Raw genomic sequence first — 15326 nt, 5'->3', positions numbered from 1 at the left:
TTGATTATTTATCACTGTTGTGCTGAGAAAAAAACTCTGTGGGGGAAAAGTATTCTTTCACTGTGTAAAACCTCTGCTTTTCTGGTACAATGGGTCCATGAGGACACGTGGTTCTGAAGTGCTCAGTGAGCCTGAAGGACACGTCTGGCCCAGTGTAACTGCTTTGCTTGTATTTCAGGGAGGTGATCAATTCATTGCATGTTAACAGGCACTCAGCAATGGTTGGTAAGCAGTCATTTAATGTTTGTTTTTAATCATAACAGGAATTCCCATTTTTTACCTTGACGACCTTCCCACCAGGCTTTCTAGTCCATGTTGGGGGTGTTGTCAGTGCTCGCTCAGTGAAGCTCCTGGATCGCATCCACAATCCTGGTATGTCATCATGGGAAGGGCTTCTTTGCACAAGGCCTGTCATCTAACTTTTATTACATATCAGTGCTTGAATAGCTGCAGATCTAGTCTAACAGTGTATGTCAAAAGCAATGTATTTCAGATAATCATTTAAGCTTGAAAAATAAGTTATGCAAAGGTTATGTTTTTAGTGAGAAACATTGCAGCTAATTAAAGTAGTAATAAAAAATATTTTGAATCAGTAACTTTTACACTGAAAACTACCTTTGAATTATTGAAGGGTTAATTAATTTTTTTTACCACTTTTTGTGATTAAAACTTGATGCAAGTTTTCCATTCAAACAAAAATGAGATTAAATGCTTGGTCTTAACTCTGAATGTTTTCCCATTTTCAGCTCCTTGAAATCCTTAAGGACTAATGGCTACAGTTTAGCTCACAGCATGGTTTTTAACTTTACAGCTTTGTTTCTGGTCTTAAAAACTTTACTGAACAATACTTCAAGGCTTTTATATATTTTCCCTGGAACCCCAGTACGAGAACATGTGTATTTTGCATGTCCTAGTTCTAATGTTAGAACTGAGTGACTTTTGACTCTGAAGACTTGGTTGGTTTAGTCACTGAGACCAGATGAGGAATGCTTTGCAAAATGTTGGAGTTGACAGTTCACTTAAAAATGCAGAGGAGAGTAAAAATAGCACCTGTAGTGGTTTTGCATGCACTTGTCAGGAGTAATAAAAGGAAATTTATGCAAATACGTCCTTAAAAACAAGTACAAAAAACTTATCTGTTCATTTTCTTCCTATGGCCCAAGGCAAGCAATTCTCCAGGCAGGTAGATCAGATTGTTGCTGATCTAAAGATTCAGTAAACTAGCAACATAAAATTAAATCTAAGACTTAATTTGAATTAGATCCTCCTACTTTAAGGGATTTTTTTCAAGTATATTAGTACACAGTGTTAATCTTCTGTCTTCATATTCTAAGATGTATTTACACAGTGAAGAGAATATTGAAAGAAATGCCAAAGTATAATTAATATGTGAATCTTTCTTTGCTACCAAGTTATTTTAGGATTCTGTATTTTCAGCAGATTTTTGATACAGATCTCTTATATGCAAATTTTACTGTGTGAGAATGTAAGACAGAATAGAAAAAAACCCCAATTTTTCTCTGAAGTTTTAAAAACTTATTTCTTGTATTATTTACTCCATTTTTACCAGCTGACTGGAAGCAATATAAGACATAAGGCAAGATAGAGATACATGTTTTCACAGCTGCAGTGCTTCTGTGAGACTTGCAGATTGCTCCTGACAAGTGAATGTAAAATGCATGATCCTTGGAACTCGTATTGCAAAATAGTGGGGACAAAAGGGGGAACAAGGCACATGGCTGTGGGAGGGAAGGTGGAGAAGTAGAAAAAAATTCTGATATAGTTATGATTGTGAAGCATTTGAGTCAAATAAGTCTGTAAAATATTAAAGGAAGCAAATAAACTGGTAAATTAATAAATCAGGAAAACATGGAAGAGGAGAGAACATTTGAAGGTGGATTAAGAACTTGCCAATAAGACAAAATTGCCATATACTGTCCACTTTGGTCACCTAGTGCTAGATTGCTATAGCATGCTCCTTTTTCCCTTTCTATTCCAGCCTCTTATTAACTCTGCTGTCTGTGTCTTTCCAGTTCCTGTGGAGTGGTGTTGTCAATTGTGTTCTTGTTGGTAGTTTTTTTTCACTATTCTGCTTCTATAACTGATCTACTAATTTGCTGTTTTGAACTCAGCCTTTGTCGGAATAATGGGTAACACAAGATCATACAAACTGCTAGACTGGAATAGTTTCAATTCAGGTATTTTATTAGTCATTCAGTACTACATATGCTGACAGAAATTATGGCAGCTCAGTGAAGTTATTAGAAATGCTCTAGGATATTTAGGTTAATGCTTCAAATTTAAATCTATTTAATCATCAAATGCCTAAATGCCATGCTTTCATGTTGTTAAAGACTTTCTTTAAAAATAAAACCCAATCTTTTAGTATAAAATAGTATTGCTAAGAATAATTTAATACCAATCTGGAAAGCTGAATGTTCAGACGTTTATTTAGTAGTCACTTTCAGCTCAGCATCCATGAAGGAAGTAATTTAGGGGAAGAGAATGGATTCTTCCTTACACGGTTGGAATCATGTTAGGTGTGATTTTTTTTTGTTTGGTTTGGGGTTTTTTTATGTAAGGTATTTGTTGGGGTTTTTTTTGGCCTATTGGTTTGATTTTTGGGGGACTGTTAGTTTTGTTTTGCATGGGCTTGCACTTTATTCAACAAAGGCTTTCCTCCTGTTAATTTCAGGAAATGGGTGAATGTGTTTGTTCTTAATAGTAGCTCTAAAATAACAGATTTATTATAGATACTAATAGATATAAAAATTGTCTAAGAAAAATAGAGAACTATCTGTGTAAAGAGAAGGATAGTATGTAGCCCAGGATTTGTTAGTTCATAAATCTTGTATTGTAAAAAGCAGCCAGTTTCAGGACTTAAAACAATTATTTGAACTTTTTAATCACATAATTACCTAGCTTGAAAAGAAGCTCCAATATTCTTATTTTGTATGCAGTTTTAGTAATCAAAGTAACTTTCTTTTACAGCTGTAGAAGGAGTAGATGAGTTGATGCAGTCTAGATAAAATAAAGACCTCTCTCTCTCACGTTTTCTCTCTGGAAAGATAACATGCTTAACATGAAAGAGAGGCAGGCATAACTTCTCTACATGTAACACCCAAGCCAGTAGACCATGTCAAACTTTGATATTTTTAAAGCTGGTACAATAAAAAGGTACAAAGCTGACCTCTGAAGGCTTGCTTCCCCCAGAAGCCTTCCTTCTTGATAATTCCCTGTTGCCATGCAAGCATCTGTATGATGCTCTAAGAGTCAGTTTAAATGTACAGTTACTAAAAATCAGAAATTTTTCATTTTTGAGATTGTTCAAAAGTAGGGAGAGCCTAAAACTCATTTTTATTGTTCCTTGTTAAAATAAGCATCCTTTAATATTATGATTATGAACTTTTCTGATATTGTTAGTTTTCTTTGCTTGTTCTAAAATTATAATCTTTTAAAATTAACTTCCACTATGAAAAGAATATTATAAAATTCTCAGGTCTGTGACTGGTATGGCATAGTCTGATCCAAGGTGTTAAAAATGTGTCGAAATGTTTGTATATTGTGTACAACCTTGAAAAGTTGGAATTCATTGTTACTTCTTCCAGATTGTTTAGTAGGATGTTTTTATTGAAAGAATTTTATTAGAATAATGGAGTAAATGAGTTTATGTACAGACACTAAAAATGCCTTGAACTAGGCTAGAAAGTGATTCACAATGTAAGATTAGGAAGCTAAGTGGAAGTCAGGAATTCAGTTCTTGACAGAATATCCAAAACTGTTGTCTAAATTTTTTTGAGATTACAGGAAAATGAATGTGCATATGTATGTATATAAAACATTTTACCCAGAGGTGCTTGTTACCTAAAATATTGGTTGGAATAGAGAGGTCTAAACCACACAGTAATTGTAAAGTTAATACCTCCCTGAGAACTGGGTGTGTTTCTGTAGCCTTGGTGTGTCAGTAGGTCTGTAGGAAGAGCTGGTTAATCCTCCTGGTTTGGGACTGAGCAGATTACCTTCATATTCCTGTAGTGTGGGGGTTTTGCAGTGCTAGATGTGCTGCTGGACAGAGAATGTAATCACAGCCATAAGTAGGCTAAAATTATTTTCCTTTTGAAAAATGTTCAGGCTTCATTTCAGCTTGCTTAGTAATCTATGTAGTGCAGAGAGTTTTTTGGGTTTTTTTTTTTTTTTTTTTTCTTACCAATTTAATTATGTGTAAGGTAAAACAGGAGCATCCAGTGGTAGGGAAACATCAAAGATTTGAAGGTGCTTGAAAATCAAACATGGGAGTAAAAACTGACTATTTCATGAATGGAAAAGAAGCTGCTTGAATATCTGGGAATTGCATGTTGTTTGATGAAGAATTGATTAAATGTTTGTAAAATACAAAAAGGAGGATATGAAGATGAGTTTGCAAAATTAAAGTAGGGCATTGAGCAAAAATTCATAGTAAAGAGGCCCATAATATAGTGGAAGATACCCTCTGGTGCACTCTCTGAGAAAGAATGAACTGTAAATGTAAAATCATGCGAGGAATCTTCAGTCCAGAAGACTGGATCTTTGTTAAAAGTTTGGCACTGAGGTTAAACACAGAGCAGAAAGATAGGCAGTGCAAGAACTTGTTCAACAGAGACTGCTTTTCCATATGGCTGTTTCATAACACCAAAATACTGTTTCTCACATAATTGAATTTTAAACTCCTCATTCAGGAAGCTACTCCAGCAGTGCATCTTCAGCTCCAGTAGTCAGAAATATGGAAAAATAAGATTGTTAAAAACTTCATGAGCATCTCTTGAGCTCCTTGTGCAATATCCAATATCAGTCTTGCTGTTGGAGTGTGAAATTCTCCAGTGTTAGTTTTGGATATGAGGAAATGCAAGAGGAAAAGTTGGCTATGTTTTGTTTCTGTAACTGAATGTTTTTCTTCCACAGAAATACAAACAGAGAATGTGCAAATTTCATTTCAAGCTGCTTTATGGGGTGTAAGTGTGGCCCATTTGTAGGAACACAGTAGGAAATGTCAGAATGTTCCTGTTGGTGTGTGATGTGGCTATCCTTCAGAACAGGTAGTTAAAAAAACCCAAACATATTAACGTTGACTTCTTGCCTTTTCTTGGAGAATTTCCAGGTTGACTTGTTGTCCATCAGTGTGTGTTGAATGAAAATGGGAGGTTAAGGCAGTTGTCAGAAGCTTTTTCTGAGAAGAGTGAGGGGTGTGATGTTCTCCAGTAATAATTTACTCCAGTTTTCTGCAGCCTTTCCAAAGGAGTGAATGTTCCTAAGTCATTTCCATGGTTAATGTAAATGGTGTTTGAATATTATTTCTGGAAGCAGATACACCCTTATGTTAATGAAAAAATTTATTTGGGACTGTGCTTACTTTTTTTTAATTTTTATTTGTCTTTCTGGGTTTTTTTTATGAGAGAGAGAGTTAGTTCTAAGATATTTATGCAACTGAAAAAAGGGTGGTTGCTGTCACTGAGCACAGAATGTTATTCACATGTTCTGTCAGAGATTCATAAATAAACTTGGCATTTAAAATCTTTGTTTAGAATTTTTTGCCTACCTAAATAATGCTATGTAATCTGTTCATACTGTTTGAAAAACCTCTCCCTAAATTCTGGCTAATGGTGTGAAAGCCAATATCAACTTTTCCTTGCACAAGTGCTCCAAAACAGCCATTGCTTATAGCACAACTACATTTCATTTTTTTAACTGATAGTACACAAGAGACAGAACCTTGGTCTTGCAAAAATTGTATCTTTGCACATTAACTCATCCTAATTTCAAAATATGGGGCTTGACTAAAACTACTTTCTTAATAAAATTTCCTTCATGGATTGCTTTGAGTTTTTTTAGCCTTCTGATACTTGCTTCTGTGGTTGCAAACATACAGTTGTAGAACAATTTGCCTGGCTCAAAATTTATCATTGTTAGAAGAAAACCAGAATGATTCTGGTTGAATCAACACCTTCCTAACTGCTACATAATTACAGCTAAACATGGCCTTGTAAAATGTCTATAGAGGTTTTGTAGGAAAATATAGAGGCAGAGAACACAAGTTCTAACTGAGTGTAACAGCATTATTGGAATAACTGATAAATGTCAATATGAGACACAAGATTTTTTCTTTTTAAGTCTCCTTGGATCCAGAAGTTAAAAGAGGCTTCTCTGCCTAGTTTGTCTTAAAATAAACATTTGTGAGTGTATAGAAACGCTGGTTACTGAACTTCTGCATTCCTGAGGAGTGTAATCAAGGAATAGGAAACTGAGAGACACTGCCATTTCATACCAAATAATGTCACCCCTTTCCTGCAGCAATAAAATAGATGAAATGTGCTTTAGAAAGCCCTGTCTTGTTACAGTGTAGTGTCCCCAGCCTTGGGTAACAGCCTCTTTGTTGTAGTCATTTGAGGCTTTTCTTTGAAAATTGCTCATTTTTTTAAAATAGGTTGTATTTATTGTACTAAGGTGACAAAGCAACAGAGACACAGAATAAGTAGTTTCTTTATTACCAGCTGAGTCACCATTCTAAGATGAATTAGTGTTTGAAATAATCACTAAAAGCTGGAGTAACAAAGGGACATATTTATGCATGGAACTAATTTTCTAGGAGAAAATTTATTTCCTATATTTAATGTTTTCTAACTTCTTGGCAGTATTTTTGAGCTTTTATAATTCTATCTAAGTATTACAAATTTAAAGATTCATTTTTAAATATTTTAAAGTGTAGTTTAATTTTTAATTTTTTTTTTTTCTTCAAATGCCTTATATGTTGACATTATATTCTTCACTTTATTTTAGTTGTATCACATGGTGGTTTCTTTTCTTTTATCTCTACACTAAATTATTACTGCTGCTTTGATATTATTGCAAGATATTTCATTTTTTTAGACAACACTTCTTTCAGCTTGTAGTCTTCCTATCAGACTTTAATATACAATTAAAAGAAAAGGTTGTAGCCACTGTTGTGGCTGTATTAAGCCATAAGGGGAGCAACCCTTCTGCTCCTTCATCTTGGAGTATATTTTGGGATTAAAGCTAACATTCCTCAACAGTGAGCTGACAGTGAAAGGAATGATGTGTGGACTTTTCTATATGGTTTCTCTTGGAGTCTTGATGATCATGTAGTGATTTGGCCTGATTCACACAGTAGAAACTGCCCTGCACATGAAAGTGTTTGTGTTTAATCAGCCAGCCAATATCTCATCCTGTAAATGCAATTTTAATCTGAAGTGTTCTTAAAATTGTCTTCTTAGTAATTGAAGAATTCCTTCAACTTTCAAGTCTTGTTTTACTCATTCAGCAGTTTGGGCTTAAGATGTGAGATGTGTGCTGCTCTCTGACTTCATCTGGCAGAAAAGCACTGGTAATCAATAATATTTTTGCAGGCTGGATATTTTATTTGGAGTTTAACTTTGTAAGAGTAAGTGTGCTTGTTCTCTTTGGGTGTGGTTGCACTGTTTCCTGCTAGTTTAGTGTATCCTAGTTTTCCTTTGATATATCCTTACAGTGTTCTTCGGTCACTTTCTGTAACAAAGTTTTCATATGTATATTTTTTAGTCTTAAAGATGAATATAGGGAGTAGTATTTTTAAACAAGGATGGAGTGACTTGGAAACTTTTTTGAAAGTTTTAGATTAGTTTGCTATAGGTTTAGTTATTTGCTACCCGAATTTTGTGTAAATCTTTACAGACCAGAGGATTTGTGTTTCTCTACAGTTATTTAGTTGTTTAATATTTTAGGAAATTGATAATGTCAATGTTTATGGGATAACCAGAAAGGATTAAATAAAACTTCAAGGTCCAGGGAAGGTTCTTATAAACTTAAAGATGTCTGTTAAAAAAATGCAACCGGCCAAACCTACAGAAAAATACCACACTTTTTCTGTATAAACTGTTACAGGTTTTTCATTAAGAAGATACAAAAATAAGGGAATATTGAATGTGTGGATAATGGCTTGGCCTAATGAAAGGTTCAAAGATTGAGTCTGAAAGAATATTATTGGCCTCCACTGCCATTTTTGAAACAGAGCAGTGAGTCATTTATACGTCGTGAAAATTTTCCTTAGATGATTGTCCTCCTGTCAGAGTATTGTGTTATACATGTAAATATTTACATGTAAAATTGGTTGAAATGAATCAGACAGTTCCTGCTTTGGAATTGCTTCCTCAGGATGTCTAAGGATTCATCTTTACGGCTACAGCAGCTGTTGTGTCATCAAGAGGCCATTCTTCTTAATCTGTCTTCAGTTTTAAAAAATCTATAGGGACTAGCAAAATGCAGCTTCTGGCTAAATCTTGAAAGAACCTGTACAAGTGATCCTCTAGCAAATAACTTTGGAAAGGTGTTGCTTCTTATGAATCTGAAGGTGATAGTGTCCAGGTGAAAGATTTATGCAGGATATTTTCCCATGGATAGTACAGCTCAACCTTGTATTTTAGAGGAGATGGGTGACTTGGTGGTGGATAGAGCTAACTCGAAGAACATTCCAGGTACAGAAGTGCTGTTTTTGTCTTATAAAACTGCTGAATAAAATCAGCTTGGAAAGTTTCAGTTGGAGGAGTTTGAGTTGGCACAATTTTTATAGAACACTGTACTGTTAACAGCATTGTTTCTCAAGTCCTCAGCTATAGAAATAGTGTGCTTTGCTTCCAGTTGGCTATAAATATCCTGCCAATTTGGAAACATTAATAAAGTAAGTTTAATATTCAGCCTTTGATTTCCCACAAAGGAGGCATAATTAGCAGTGGAATCTCCTGCAAACTTTTCTGCTTAAAGTTGTAGAGAAACCTTGGTCCAAACTACTCGGTACATTTGCTAGAAAAGCTTGTGACTGAGTGCTCTGTATGCTTGCCTTTTTGCTTCCACCTAGAATCCAGGGCCATTACTTTCTGTAACCATTTCAGTGAGCTGCCATAGTTTTCAGTCTGTACTGTCACCTGATCCAAGCATGCGCCAAAATACCCACCGTTTCTGGCTCCTGTCTGCTGAATCTGCTTCGCAAACCCTTAGTTCTTAAGCTTTTGCCTTAGCAAAAAAACCAACAGGCACTCTCATGGAGTGTGCTGGACACATGCCATCCTGCTTCCCTAACTCCTCTAATTGTTTATGTAAATCCTTAGCTTTACTAAACTTGTAAATGCTACGACAGCATCCCCATGTGAAATTGTGTGGCTCATGTGTCAAAAAAGGCTGCTTGTGAAAATATTTGTCAGAAGAATATGAATGCTACACATTGCACTGCATTTAGTGTTTTGTATCAACTTATTATTGCAATGTCATGGTGTTTGATTTTAATTGTAGACAATTATTTTGTGTTTTAATATGCAAAGGTAAGTTCATGTAAACTGTGAATGTACAGTATTTATATATAGACATAATAATTGTTATTTTTTGGCCTCTTTCTGGAACAAAAAATAATCAAATATCTTAAGCAGAGGTCCCAGTCTTCTTTACAAACAGTTGTTTATGCATGACTCTTATGCAATAAGAAATTATTGGATTCCTTTAAAGATACTGGGCCTGGTCCTGTTAACGCTGAAGAAAATGGCTGGAAAACACTTCTTAATTCTAATAAGAATGAAAATTATCGATACATTTCTGTAGTTAATAGTTTTGCTAGTGGGGATATTGAACAGATTGTTAGAATTAAGGGTTAAATGTTGTTTTAGCAAGACATAATGTTGAGCAACTTCACAACAGTATGTGTTTGCCATAATGGTAACCTGTTCTTGTAGATGTTAGGTAAGAAAATTAAGTCTTTTAATAACTTCAATAACTTAAACTATAAATTTTTGCGGAGGAAAGCTAAATGTTTGCATAGAATTTGGGACCCGTCACTATTTCTATCTTTTATGTTCACTTTAAGGATCCCTGTTTTCTTTCAACATCTCATTCCATTTCAGTTTTCACTCTGGCTACATTCCTTTTCAATGTCATTCTTGTCTTTATCAGTCTTACTTTTATTTCACAGCACTTTCTGTATTCATCCTCAGTCACTTCACCTGTTGCTATCTCTCGACCTCTCATCATGACTTCACATTTTCTTGCATAGGAATGTCACTGGTGATAAGTAGAAGCAGTTTTTGCCACATGGAACCAAAAGGTGTAAAAAGTTACAGTTTGGAAAAATTGGCACTTTTTGTCTAGAAAAAAAGGTATTTCTTCTTTGCAGGTGTTTTCTGTGAAGTACAAGAATTTGTGTGGCTGTTTAGTCAAAGTTTATAACCAGCTGCCTGTGATCCAGTCTCATTGAGCAGGTGATTTTCTGCATGGTCAGAGAACCACTTGCATTGCTACTTAGACTTTTCATCTATAAGGAGAAACACACTGCTTATCAAAACAATCTCTGGCTCATGATTGGAGGGGGAAAGAGGAATTACTTCTAAAATCCTTATCTATTTAACCAAGAAGAGAGAACTTTCACAGAATGTACTTGTGGTCTCACATCTTCCATGCACTCTGAATTTATGTCAGATGTTATAGCCTGGCCTTACAATCCATTTCCAAAGATTATCCCTCAATTCAAGTGCCCTTACTGCTGTTGCCTGGTGGCAGCAGAAGCAGCCTCTGTCCAGAGATGTACATGCAAAGAGAAGACATTTCCCACTTTTTGTACCACAAATGGTTCTGAGAGCTGTGAAGCTGGGCAGCTCCAACCTTGTGTTGTGATGGATTATTTTTGTAGGAATCTCAGTTTCCAAAGCTGAGAAGAGCAGGTGCTCCAGGAATCTGAATGAGGATTGCTGAGTATCATCTTAAGCATTTATTTTCTTAGGCACCGAGAGGATTTAAACAGTGTTTTTGCACTGAGAGTGAAGTGCAGCACCTCAAGATTCTGCCAGTAATGCACTGAAACCCACTAAAGTAAAGTTGGATATAAGAGAACATGATTGATACAGTTCATAGGAGTCCCTTGTTTTGTGACATAACATGTATATTTTTGTTGATTGCAGAGAACATTCCTAAGAACTCTCACTGTAAGGTTTTTTTTTTCTGTTCAGTGTTCATTTCTTAAAGCAAAGGTTGAATAAACTTCAGTCTGAGCATCCAGGCTGCTGCTGGTCAGCATAATGCTGTGAGTTACACAAGCATTCCCAAATAAAGTTAGGTATAATTGAATATACAAATCTCTGTGGTCTTCATTTTAGTTAGAAAATGATCATTAGTTTAGAAAAATTAAAGCCTAGTTCTAAATGCAAAGTTGAGGTAAAGTCATGAATGAATACATCTTACTTTACAATATTTTTGTTTCAGTAACTTTTAAATTATGTGTATATTTGCATCTTGCATTTTTGTTTGTCATGTTGTCAGAGAACCAAGTGTATGATAATGTGTTTATCATACACTGTTAATAAATACTGTTGGTAGTACAAAATTGGTTCCAAATAATGGTTTTGACCTTGATACTTAAATTATGATTCAGCAAGGAGAACTCAGTGGCCAGAAGTTTGTATCTGGGCAAAGTTCAGTTAATTTCAGGGAGATTGCGTAAGAATATCTCTACTCAGAATCCTTGGTAATATGATTGATTGTTATCAGTTTTCCCTTTTGTATCAACAATTAACACAGTTGCCAACTACATTCATTGAAACAGGTAAGTTTTGAGAGAAGAAACAGCTGACAAATTCTAGTAGTAAATTTAGTATTTGTTGGCTCTATGTTTAAAAAGCTTGCAAGACAGAGCTTTAGTTATGGGAACTAATTGCTGAGCAGGATTGCATGAACTTATTCTAGCAACACACATATTTTGTATTTTTGTATCTTGTCATTTTCAAGAAAAGCAGGCAGGATATATTTAACATATAACCTTGGGAAAAATAAAGGTAATTCAGATCCATTCATGGGCATGGAGGGAAGGTGCAGTTTCCAGGGTACTGAAGCAAAAAAGCACTGACAGCATACATCCTATACTTCTTTGTGTTGTAAATGTAGAAGTAGTTTCAAATCCCTATGGCTTCTCACAGTTAGAAGTGCTACAGAAGTGTTTGATTAGTGATACAGTTTTGAACAAATATTTTGAAATCTGGATAACAGAGAGAACTGCTTCCAGTAGGAAAAACTGTTGAGGTTATTTCAAAGATATCAAGTGTACAGCAAAGTAAAATATTAGTTTACTACTACAAATACCGTTTAATTACTGTTAGTTTTTCAACATTACAGAGTATCTGTGATGCTTTGTTGCAAGTTAAACACTGCTCTTGTGTTATTGGAAACCAAGGGTGTGGTTTGGAATTAAAAATGGGGAGAGATTGGAACAGTATCTACAGTATTTTAGTGTTATGTGTCATATGGACAACAAGAATGCAGTAATTTGTGAGAATCTGCTTACACAGAGGAGAAACAAGATAATTAGTGAAAAAGTCCCATTAGTGTTTCCCTGAATTGTGGTAAATAGGAAGGAAATAAAGTGTCCATATTCAAAACACTTGAATATGAAAACCTCAACTTTTCAGATTAATTGCATGAAGCTTTGTGTTGGCATAGTACAGAATAGTGAACTGATTTATACTTTGTCTTTCAGATGAACCAGAGACACGAGATGCCTGGTGGGCAGAAATCAGACAAGAAATAAAATCCCATGCCAAGGCATTGGGTTGTCATGCTGTAGTGGGCTACAGTGAATCAACCAGCATTTGGTAAATTATGATGATGATTTGATTTTCAAAATGCCACAGAAAACATATTTCATCACCAGTGGATTAAAAATTAACTATTCCAGTATAGTTGTTGGTACTGTCTGTTCTGTAACTACTTTACAGAATTTTAGTGAGATTATGAAAGTCCAGTATTAGGTGTTTTTAATATATGTTTAGGTCTGGGTTTTAAGTTTTTTCTAATGAATGTTACAATTTTTTCTTTTAAACTGAAGTCTACAATTTATTTTGTAGCAACAATATTAATTTATGCATGTAGTTTTCTAAATCTAATCTACTTAAATAATTAAGACTGTTCCTAAAAGTATATGTATTGAAGATTCATTATTGAATACCAACTGGCAGACCAGAACTTAAATGGAAAACTTCACATTTCAGGCCCAGAAAAAGCTTGCCCTGGAGCCAGGTGTGTCTGATAATACTAAACTGAAAATTGCTCTAGTTCAATATTTTGAATAACATTTGGGAAGTAATGAGCAAATTTGATCATCTGAATTTATTTTCTTTCAGGTTGATTTTATGTAAATATTTTAAGGTAAAAGCACTAGATTTGCTTTTTTAAGGAGAGAAGTTGGGAAACTTTTGGTTTATCATATTTACCGAAATTACTCCATCACTGAGGGATGAACACACCAAAAGGAAGCATTTATTCCTTTGCTTGTCAGTCTCCTTGTAAAAAGCATGAATAGTTTGTATTATTTTTTCTACCTTAACTATGGGGAAAGAATGTACTGAGCATAGACAGGCAATCAGTTACTGGGTTATTTGATGCTTGCATTTCTCTAAAGGAATTTAATGTGATAGTGTTTGATTATTGATAAAATATTTATTGTAATTCCCATACTTATTGCCAGTTCAGCTTTATTCCATGCTTAAGTACTGGTCTGCCAGACACGTTATGAATGAAAAATTTTGGAAAGAGAAACAACAAATAAAAAAAAGACATGTGTACCAGTCTAGAAAATGTGGGAAAGATTTTCTCTATTTTTTTTCAATATAGTATTTTATACTGAATACTAGAGGTGTGTTTCTTATTTAACAGCTTGAGAATTATTAAAAGCTCTGTGGTCATTCTGAGAGCTTTTAATTCTGCTAAATCCTAAGTATGGTTGGTTACTTTACATGCAAATTGTACCATTACTGTAGTTCTTCCTAATAAAATTTTTACTAGTTTGCCACTTTTTATTGTTCAAGAAGCACCCTTATCAGTGTTGGGTTTTAACTTCATTTTGAAAATTGAATCTTAATAAGATGCTGAGGCTCTCAACTTCCATTTTACTTCGGTAAAAAAATATGGCTTTTTTGTTGTTGTTGGTTTTTTTTTTTATATTTGGTTGGTTTGCTGTATTTCTTTGCATTGTTAACCATAGAACTGAAAACCATACTTAAACCTGGTTAGTCTTTCTGTTCTTACATTATTACATGAGACAAAACTCTTAAGTCTTTCTGTTCAATCCTTCTTCATCTTGTACTTGTGCAGTGGTTATGGTTTAAATACCAGAAGAGGATTGTTTTTGAGTTTTAATGGATAAAATTGCACAAGTGCACAAAATTAATGGTGATTTTGAACTTCATTGAGGCTTGTACTAGCCATTTTATCTGATAATTTTATATAAAAGCACCACTAAGTAGTAGGAATTCACTCTGTTGTTATTCTTTTCTCTTATAGTGAAGAGGTCTGTATTTTGTCTGCATCTGGCACAGCAGCTGTACTGAACCCTAGGTTCCTTCAGGATGGCACCATGGAAGGCTGTTTGGAACAAAGGTTGTCATGGCAGCCTGGCTTCTTTTCCATAGGGTCAGAGAAGGGAGAGGTTGATTTTTTTCCTCAGAGCCAAGATAGTTCTTCTCTATTAGGGTAGGTTACAGTGTTACAGTGCAGGATGCGGGACCAACCACTTTACTGCTTTTCACTAACAACAACCACCACAGGAGTAATGGAGCTCTGCACCAAATTAGATACTCTGTTTTTATTTCTAACAGTCTCAATAAGGTAACACGTTTGACTACTAACACAGATCATAACTCAGTTTTTTCCTTCGCTGCTCCTCAGGTCTCTTTTCTCAATTTTTTATCACAGAATAAAAAAATGTCAGATGTTTGATAACTTACATAGGCCAAAAGTGGCTGTGTCTCTAATATGTGTATATATGTTCCATTAAATACTCTTTATATGTGGGAGATAAAATAGCTTGGTTATAGAGCAAATATGATGCCAGATTTTTCCAAAATAGGTATGTGCTTATTGAAGTTGATGAACAAAATCATGAAACTGAAGGCCAAACATGAAGTTTCCCTTTGTTTCTGCTCTTGCGAGTAAAATTTGAAGAATGATTATTGCCACAAAGTTATTTTTGGAGAATATAAAGATTAATTAATACATATTGGTAATTTATTATGTATTCATCAATATGGTAATCAAATATTTTAAGGGGTTATTTTAGTTATAAGCAAGGGTATTTATTACACTTCAGCACTTGCATTGCCTTTTCTATAATAAACAAATCAACATAGCATTATTTCTTATTCTTTTACTTTAGCAGAAGACTATTGTCTTCTGGGTTAGATAGTGTTTTAAAAACTGTAGCCACAAGTAAAATACTTCTTTTTGTAGTCACTATATGATGGAGAGAAAGAAATATCATGTTCATAATATAAAGA

The 15326-nt window shown here is 34.6% G+C and overlaps 1 protein-coding gene across 21 annotated transcripts in view; it reads left to right on the top strand.

The window, feature by feature from the left end:
• C2CD5 (C2 calcium dependent domain containing 5) overlaps positions 1–15326 on the top strand; it is a 57189-nt gene that overhangs the window by 23369 nt on the left and 18494 nt on the right. For 10 of the 21 annotated variants that reach the window (XM_015627915.3, XM_015627922.3, XM_015627914.3 and 7 more), the window contains 4 exons: positions 264–372; positions 2133–2198; positions 12533–12647; positions 14335–14523. In XM_015627915.3, the coding sequence (XP_015483401.1) occupies positions 264–372; positions 2133–2198; positions 12533–12647; positions 14335–14523 (479 nt within the window). The remainder of the gene's footprint in view (positions 1–263; positions 373–2132; positions 2199–12532; positions 12648–14334; positions 14524–15326) is intronic. The other 11 variants (XM_015627925.3, XM_015627932.3, XM_015627933.3 and 8 more) reach the window with 4 other exon arrangements.

The sequence above is a fragment of the Parus major genome, chromosome 1A (assembly GCF_001522545.3).
Source record: "Parus major isolate Abel chromosome 1A, Parus_major1.1, whole genome shotgun sequence".
NCBI lineage: Eukaryota > Metazoa > Chordata > Aves > Passeriformes > Paridae > Parus > Parus major.
This window is presented reverse-complemented; position numbering and strand designations above follow the sequence as displayed.